Raw genomic sequence first — 9,926 nt, 5'->3', positions numbered from 1 at the left:
AAACTGTGGGTACAAAAGTTTGATGTTTCTTCATCATATTCTACCATACAAGATGGATTTCAGACATGGAGAAATAAAATCTTTCAGTGCGAGCAAGGAAACTTCAGTAAGGTGAAGATATCAAGTACACCACTACTTTACTTTTAAAGGTCTTTCAGCAGAGCCCCTCAAGGAAGGTTCCTTGACGCTGTTGATGGGCTCTTGATCAAGGGAACTGGATCTGTGCTCCAGTTCCCTGAATTAAGCCTAAATACCTTCCACATTCCCCCCACAAGCGCTGTATAATCCTGCAAGTTTAGCGCTTCCCCCTTGATTATCATAATAATTTCAGCAGAGCTGGAAGAACTTTTACGTTAAATTACCTTCTCTGGTGATGGTTACTTTATTACAGCATAAGTGGAGTCTATGAAGCATCAACCATCATGTCTGCTAACATCTTATTGCTTACCACAACCCCGAGTTACAAGCACACCTCACGAATTTAAGAAAATACAGATTTGTTAAGAGCTGATCTTGTTGCCCATTATACCTAATACCTTATGTATTTTTAATGAAGTGGTTATCCTTATCAGTGTTATTGCTGGTTTATTCGTCAGGGAAAAATCACCTGAGATTTTGTTCTGGTTATCTACTAACTGCTTCAAAAGTATTTAGAAAACACATTGAATTCGAAGTAAATTTATGTTGATTGAATATAAATGAGTTTTTGTACCTAAAATAATCATTACACTTAATAATCTTATCGTCAGACAACTTAATCGTATTAATTTACCTTTCAAATACTTGAACTTAAACTATACGACTAAAGATTTTATTAGGATTATTAATCCTGAGAGTTAGTAACATATGATAAGCCAATGAAGCCACCATAGCTTAATTCCACTGTGGTACCTTGATCTTCCCCAACATGCGACCCACAACAGAGAAGGGAGAAACGTTGGGAGTGTTACTTTACACTGGTTGTCTATGTTCACCCATCAGTAAAATGGGTACCTGGGTGTTAATTGACTGGTGTGGGTCGCATCCTAGGACGAAATGACCTAATTTGCCCTAAATGCTCTGCATAACAAGCGGCTTTATATATAGTGGTATGTCATTGATGTCAGCTAGGCCTGTATACTTTGTACATGTACTTGTAGTAAATAGATATATTATTATAAGTGCGTACTTGCTGCCAGGTGAACCTGTGCCGAGATCGAACCCAGGTCCTTCAGATACGAGCCGAAATCGCTACCATTTGAGTCACAGAGTACCACAAACGGTGGTGTATACTAAGATGCCAATATTGTAGCCGATGCACTATGTAATAGGCGTGGTCAGAAGCAACCGCTGGTTTACCGGTAGGACTCAGGTCTGAGTGACATTTTATTTTTGCACACTAACGTTCTAAGATTCACCGCTGTTGACAGCCAATGATCAATGAGACTATGAGTATCTGAAGTCTGTGTTCACGACAGCTCTCGGACTTTCTTTCGGCAACTGTATATATGACACTGCAACGCTTTCTGCTAGGTTCAAGTGTAAAAAAATTGCTGTCGAAGCCTACAGAAATTTAAAGGTTTAAAGTATATTTTTATGGTTCCATTTGTTTCGCATTATTAATCTCATCTCTGCATATGTGAAGAAATTGAGATGGCTCATTAATTCTTTATATATATTTCATACAAAAGGTATATAATCATCATGGGACCTGTGATGTAGCTAACCTTGTCAAAAAAAAAAGTTGTAGGTATGATGTGTAATAATAATTTTATTGTTAAGAAGGTCACTGTCTGAGAAGGTAACATCATGATGCAAGGGCCAGTTGTCTCCATCATTAATTTTCTTAGTGTAGACCGAATACACTGAGTATATTTTAATATATATTGTAGGAATTAAAGTAGTCTTGATGTAGGCTTCGTGGCCTTTGTGTAGTCGATAGAGTTCAAACCAAATGAAGTAACGTCCAGTGGCCTCAGTGATCATGAAGTTACCTTAAAACGTGATTGGTGGTTGAAAAGTGTGTAAAATGAGTCCTGTTTTGCTTCTGCACCTTCCGTGGCGCAGGAGCAACACGCCTGCCTGATGCTATATACAGAAAAGAGTTGGCGCTGAACATGGAACAGCATGATAGTATATCTGCAGCAACACCTGTGATCGGTATCAACATGCGGTGGTTCATTATTATGGTACACCATTACACCTGTGACAACACCTTAATGCATTAGTATTAACATCAAGAGCAACACTCAGTGGATCAATACCAACATGGAACACTTTTACACCTGTGACAACACCCCAGCGGATCAATACAGCCATGTTGCTCAGGATGAATGACTTGCACCTGGTGTGAGGGATTATACATTTGCTTATAAAGTAATACCAATTTCAATAAGAGGGATACACATTCAGAATTCAACGTTGATGAGGCTTCCTGTGGCTTCCTCGACATATTGCTGCCGATATTTGTAATGTGCATATTTGGTAAAATATACATTTTTTTTGTGTAGCCTAATTCAACCAAACCTACAGGGAGGCATACATAATGACACTTCGTGTAAATATTATTACCCATCAAGGGGAGCCCCTACATTCTAACGAAGGTCTGATTCTAAGAACAATTTGAGCTGCCTTCCAATTCCTCGGATCAAGGACGATTATCCACCACCTCTTCCATTTCCCTTTACGGTTAGTTAGGTTTAAAGCCTATCTACTAGTATCCAGCGAAGGATATTGTAATCTCAAACGTAGGGATTTAAGGAAAAACTCTCAGCATTTAAAATATACACAGATATATACACCTCTTGGTGTATATATCCTGTTTATGGTCTTAAGCCTTACTGGCTTATTATTATTAGAGTAATTATTTATTATTATTATTATTATTATTATTATTATTATTATTATTATTATTATTATTATTATTATTATAACAGCAGGAACACCATCAATAGGGAATATAATCAATATTACAGTTACACCTGAAAAAAGTGTTGCTTTATGTGCAGATCTTGAAGCAAAAAAATATTGAAACATTATATTGAGGCGACAAACTGGTGGCAGGGACATACATTAACATATCTCTAAAGCATTAAAGGAAACCCCCATTTATAACTGTTTCTGTTTATGCTCTTGTGTTATATTCACCCGAGAGAGGGAAATAGATATAGATAGTGAGAAAAAAAAAACATTTCAAATTTAATCAAGTAGCAGACAGTCATATATAATCAATGCTGCCTACTGCGTGCCAACTCCACGGCGCCCACCTGCTGAATATACATGACTATACACAATGTACATGAGTACCTCACAAACCATCACTCTCTTCGTCAGGTATATACCGCATCAAGGGCGTATCCCACCGGCAAGAGGCGAGGGGGGATTTTAAGCCTCTGGACATGCAACAGATATTTCCCCCCACCCCCATATCCCTTCATTCCTTCATGCCAGCGCTCATGAAGATCCATAATACGTCAACGTGGAAGCGAATTTGTATATATATAGCATCGGAAAATTTATGTATGAAGGCTGGACTGGAATGCAAACATGCAGCGTTCATTATTGGGAAAAAAAATTTTGTCCCTTCCCGATAGCAGAGTTGATTATCAACATGATAGGAAATTTTTATATGTTTAATTATTTTTATAAACCTGCAGAATTCTTTACTGTTTTAACATTAAAATAACGACTTTCTAAATATTTTTTTTTCAACTAGACCTCCAAATTATTAATTTGAGTGAAAAATGTAATTGTTTGGATACACACGAGGGGCGGTGCGCATAATGAAGGTAAATCCCCAGGTAAAGTGTGGTACATGTCAAGCTACAATGGAAGCAAGGAAGTTAGATAAACTGAAAGAGATGCGACAAAAAAAATAAAATGTATTTCGTAATCGCACGCAGATGTGCCACACACACACAACCAAAACTAAACGAAGGAAAGTAAACCTCAGTGAAAGAGAAACAGCAAGAGAATAAATGTGGTGTGAGGTAGGGAGGGAGGTATGAGTGTGTTGCGCACGCATGTGAAGCTACAAGAGCGCCCCACCCTCAAGCAGCGAGTAGTTAAGCCGAGTGTGTTGCGAGGGCTGCTTCTTATCGTTCTTGCAAGCTCACGGCCGTACATCTTCACACTTTCCCCCTTTCCCCCCACCACACACCCCGTCACTTCTTTCTGCCGTGTATAGGACATAAGCTACAAACATGGTGAGTACAGACTGTTTATTTTGTGTGAAAATGGCGATCATTAAAGGCCGCCGGGCTCGTGGCTTGCTACCCTAGTATGACATTCTGAAATCGATCTTCTGAAGGTTTTCAGAAGTGACCCTCGCCAGGTTCTTAATTCACTGGAACATATGCCCCATTACGCCTATTTCCCCAGTATTATTCCTTCTTACCTTCGCGCAAGTTACGCAAAAAAAAAAATCAAATTTCATCCTAATTTAAATAATTTTATTATTAGTTTACGGATATTATAGCTTCGAAATATCTTGCACCCTTTAATGGAGAATTAGTATATCGAAGCTCGACTTCCATAGTATAAAATTGAAACTGTATATTGGGTTCACCTCCGAAGTAAATGTAATTACTGTATATAAAAATCCATTCCCATTGACTAATTTACAGACTTCATTCGCTGAACTGTTTTCATATCACTGAAGTTGTCTGTCACTGGAAATAATTTTTTTTTAAATTCATAATATGCGATAGTTTCTCATTTGCAGTAGCCGATAATTTGGTTATAGTTATTTGTTATGGATATGAATATTAAATACTCTTTTAAACTTAAGAATTAATACATAATAGATATTATTGTCTTGAACTGCGGTCTGTCTCGTGTAGTTCATAGGCTAAACTTCGCTGATAGGTTTCCAAAGTTTGTTTCCGCCTATATTCTGGAAGCATGATTCGCTTATAAAAGATTCCTTGAGTAACGTCAGTTAAAAGAATCCAGTGGTCACCTGTAACGCGCTGGAATGGTTTCAAGTTAATTATATATCAGTCCGCTGACTTTAAGTGGAGGGAGTAGCTTAATTTTTAACCAGATTCCAAGGAAAGAGTATAAATACAACTACAACATTTATTACAGGGGTACTCTACTAATAATCGGTATTAATATAACTTCTACGACCACTTCCCTTCAAGGGGAGATTATTGTTTGATTCTGAACGGCACTTCATTCAAGAAATTGAAGCTACCTTCATGGAATCGAACCATATTGCTTCCAGTCCCCCAGCCGGTGTATGACCCTTATGGGTTTAGCGCTTCCCTGCTGATATTTTTAACCTACGAGCACTGCTATCCACACTACGGTAACTTCTACAGCAACCAAGCCGTTGTCAGGAACACTTAGATATAATCAATACAGCTGGAAGATCTACTGCCATTGCGCTGAGTGGCTGCTGAGAACGGAGAACAAGCTAATTGATAATTGAGTAGATTTGGTAGATTTTCTGAGTTCGTGGGTTGTTAGGTTGCCGAATTCGTGAATTGAGTGATAGAATAGTCACTGGTTATTAGTGGCTAATTGGTAAAATTGATGCCCATATTAAGTGGAGGGAAGGAAGGAATGAGTATGTGAAGGGCAGGGAGTACTGGGTGTGTGGAGGGAAGGGGGGATAGGGTGTAAGTTAAGAATTTATGTGGACAGAAGGGAGGAATGGGTGTGTGAAGGCAGGATTGGGTGTTTGAGAGGTGTGGCAGGTGTAAAGGGATGTGTGTGTGAAGGGAAGAAATGTGTGTGAGTAGAGGAATGGGAGTACAAGGGAAGGAGAAAATCTATATGATGGTGGCCGAGACCACAAAGTAACGTGGACAAAGAATATAAAAAACTAATGGAGCAGTGGACTAGGCTAATATTTACTGAAAGCGGCACGCGAAGGGAGCGCAATGTCTCTACAACCCATTTTATGTGTATGTGTATATATATATATATATATATATATATATATATATATATATATATATATATATATATATATATATATATATATATATATATATATATATATATATATATATATATATATATATATATATATATATATATATATATATATATATATATATATATATATATATATATATATATATATATATATATATATATATATATATATATATATATATATATATATATATACGGTATTGCTCTCATTTCTTTAATTATTAATTATTATTTATTCCTTGTACCTACCACTCAAGAAAAAGTGTGATTATATTTCACTCTGACTATAATCCTCTGTTTATAGTTTTACAGCCATTGGTTCTAGTTTGATTGAATACTTAAATTGCTATGTTTATTGTGTTATGACGAATATAATTTTAAATACTTGTATTAAGGCTTAATTTTCACCTTACAGCAGTGAATATAATCTAACGTGAGGTATTATTGTCGCTTGTCGCTGGACACCCATCAATTTGTCAGTTGTGAACTCGTTCTAGCAAAAACCCTGATACCTTAATCTCCAAAATAGGGAATGAAGTATACTCGGTGCATATACTGGAAAATACTGTGCTTTACCGTACATATACTCTGAACAAATGTACTTCTCGGTGTATGCACGTTTCATGGATACACTTCATTGTGTTTATAACATTTTGATTGACCCTTGGGGCAGGCTGTTATGTCTAGCCTTTTCAAAACATTTCCTCTAGAGAATAATTCAGTTGAGTCTTAACCAGTCTCTTCAGGATACCTTGATGTTGGGAAAGAGCTCTCATCCTCCAGGCGCAGAATATAATAATAATAATAATAATAATAATAATAATAATAATAATAATAGCAATAATAATCAACCAGTTTTTAAACTATGTACGGATATCTCTACACCCAGAGGAACTCCTATCAACCCTTTTAGGGCTTAATTCCTAAATATTTTGGTGTATCTATAGTCTCTTGAGCCTTCATCCACAAAATATGTATGGGGAGCACAGTCAACTAGCGGCTTCTTAAGTTGTAGGTTCGCCGGTGCTGTCCCGGCCCTGGTCTTTTCCAGATGGTAACCCGGCGAACTAGCCGCTTCGAACTAGCAGCAAAATCTAAACTCTAAGATCCTTTGCTTTTGAAAAAGTCTTCGGAGAAACCATATCAAAAACCTTCTGAAAGTCTAGGTTGATACATCTGCAGCCTCTTTTTTATCATATACGTGCAGAGTTGCGTATGTCTGTCTAAACTCTGTTGTAATACCTATATTATTGATTAAATTGTGCATGATTCCGGTGTATAGGCGAGTTCCTCTGTCCTTGCAATCAAGAGGTTTTAACAAACCACGGTACGGGTAGGGTTAGAACCTAACTCGTCATAATTATTAGACAAATAATTAAGAGTTAATTTAACACGAACGATTTGCCCAGAACCTGTTAGAAGTTAATAATTAATTAATTAACTAAAAGTCCTCTAACTGTTGAAATTTATTCTTCAACAGTTGCTTCTCAAATATGTTGGTGTCCCCAAGCACTGTTTTGGGTTAGAGGATGGGCAGCCCAGCTAGTGAGCATGGGATATTGATGCTTGAAGGCAGTGTTCATTTTTTTTTTTTTACCTACGACCCACTTCAGTAATATCACATATCCTGTATTGAGTGAAAAAAGTGACATAGTAGAAAAGCAAATATATTTTTTTGTTTGTTTACTTAGTCAAGCCATACTATTAATTACAAATTAAACTGATTACCAGTAGATGATTTCGGGGTCCCTCTTGAAGACATGTAGAGATCTGTTGGTAATTCCTAACCTAGCTTCTTGTTTTCGTTGGGAGTGATTTCGGTGTGCAGATTTGGGACCAATCCCTCAGGAATTCTAAGGTGTATATTATGAATCATCATTCTCATTTTGAAATTTACCTCTTCATGGTCAATTTTTTGACATTGCCACCAAGCGACAAACATGTCGCGATTCAGTATTGAATAACACATCTCTTAAGAAAAATTATATGCGTACTCTAAGGAAAACCGTATGTGTACTCTGAAGAACACTACTCAAAGGAAAACAATATGCGTACTCTGAAGAACACTTCTCTAAGAAAAACCATATGAACACTGAAGAACACTGCTCTAAGGAAAACAATATGTGTACTCTGAAGAACACTGCTTTAAAGAAAACAATATACTGTACATACTCTGAAGAACAATGCTCTAAGGAAAACAAAATACGTACTCTGAAGAACAGTGTTCTTAGGAATGCCGTATGTCCTGCGCTGCTAGAAGGTTTAATTTTTTTTCTCTTAACTCTACGTAGTTATGGGTTAAATTAGGTTAGCATAAACTATAATTACAAATACTTGATTTAAGATGTTCAGATGAGCCAGAAAACGACCTTCACTGCGGATGAAAACTCAAGTACCGTTTGAAGGACGAGTTGAAGAGGAAGTGAAAATTGTGATAGATGATGACTTACGCAGTTTGATAGTAGATAATAAAGTAGACAAGCGGCGAGCCACAGGCTAGTGATTATTGAATAAGTGAAAAATGAAGAAAATTGAATGTGGTAGATGTAAGGTTAAAGTACGAAAGATTTTTATGTATTGAGCATATTTAGATACATCAGCAATGTGTTGCTACATGATGGTTACACAGTGGGAACAAAAGCTGTTTTCCTGTTATATTACAAGAGGCAGGATGGGCCTCATAACAGTGTTGAAATCGGTCAGCTTGTGCTAGGAAACTTCAACAGGGTAATGAGGATATCGGCAAGTAATCCAATAAAGGTTCATCAGCTAAGAGAGAGAGAGGTGGGGGGAAGGGGGTGCCGGGAGGTGAGTTGACAACATGCAGACCTCTTAAAGATGGCCCTTGCTTCCAGAGACTTCTTGAAGACTGCTCGCCCACCATAATAGTTTATCATGACTAAATTTTCACCGGCGCTTTACGAGAAGTTTTAACAATACGACATGAGGGACGAAGTTAACTCGCAGCGACCACTCGACACTTTTAGCGAAGCCTGAACGATCATATCTGAAGAGTCTAAGATAATGTCCGTTTCTTAGATATACATTACATAATAATTACATGTATCTTTCCTTATTAAATTCGTGGGTAAGCATTAAACCTTTACGGGTCATACAGTTATAGGGAAGTAGAAACTTGATTCAACGAAGGGAAGGGAAGTTGCAGTTCCTTGCAACAAGAGCCCTTCACCGGCATGAAGGGACTCCCTTGAAAGATATTTATTTTAGAGTGTTGGGATGGCAGATGTAAACTGCAGTGCTTTAAACTGACTACCAAGTATTAACATACCACTAAGTTGTCTTACAGCAAAATAGCATGTTTAACACAGTACTAGGCTCAGGTAGCACCTCCCTCCCCCCCTCTCTCTCTATACACTCTCTGTGTTCATAAATTGGCAAACTTTCGCATAGTCATAAAATTGTCATTCCGTAATAAAGCTGATTCTACTCCTTTGCAGTTATTAGAGTAAATTATGGCACTCAGTAATTACACACTGTTACAGACATGGAGTCCATGTGAATGTCTGCATTGTGTTGCAGTTCGGACAAATTTAGTTATTGCCATAAGCAATTACTGTAATAACAATTAAGAATATTAAAATAATATACATTATTGGTGTTCTTAAAATACAGAAAAATCCCATTATATATATAGATATATATTATATATATATATATATATATATATATATATATATATATATATATATATATATATATATATATATATATATATATATATATATATATATATATATATATTTTTTTTTTTTTTTTTTTTTTTTTTTTTCAACAAGTCGGCCGTCTCCCACCGAGGCAGGGTGACCCAAAAAAGAAAGAAAATCCCCAAAAAGAAAATACTTTCATCATCATTCAACACTTTCACCACACACATTATCACTGTTTTTGCAGAGGTGCTCAGAATACAACAGTTTAGAAGCATATACGTATAAAGATACACAACATATCCCTCCACACACCCAATATATATATATATATAT

At 36.6% G+C, this 9,926-nt stretch overlaps 1 protein-coding gene across 1 annotated transcript in view; it reads left to right on the top strand.

The window, feature by feature from the left end:
• The first annotated feature begins 3,958 nt into the window (after window positions 1-3,958).
• LOC128700690 (tubulin alpha-1A chain-like) overlaps window positions 3,959-9,926 on the top strand; it is a 48,273-nt gene continuing 42,305 nt past the window's right edge. The window contains exon 1 of the mRNA XM_070097096.1: window positions 3,959-4,184. Coding sequence (XP_069953197.1) covers window positions 4,182-4,184 — 3 coding nt within the window. The 5' untranslated portion in view covers window positions 3,959-4,181. The remainder of the gene's footprint in view (window positions 4,185-9,926) is intronic.

The sequence above is a fragment of the Cherax quadricarinatus genome, chromosome 56, assembly GCF_038502225.1.
Source record: "Cherax quadricarinatus isolate ZL_2023a chromosome 56, ASM3850222v1, whole genome shotgun sequence".
Classification (NCBI taxonomy): domain Eukaryota; kingdom Metazoa; phylum Arthropoda; class Malacostraca; order Decapoda; family Parastacidae; genus Cherax; species Cherax quadricarinatus.
Note: the sequence above shows the minus strand (reverse complement) of the source record. Positions and strands in the feature narration are given on the sequence as shown.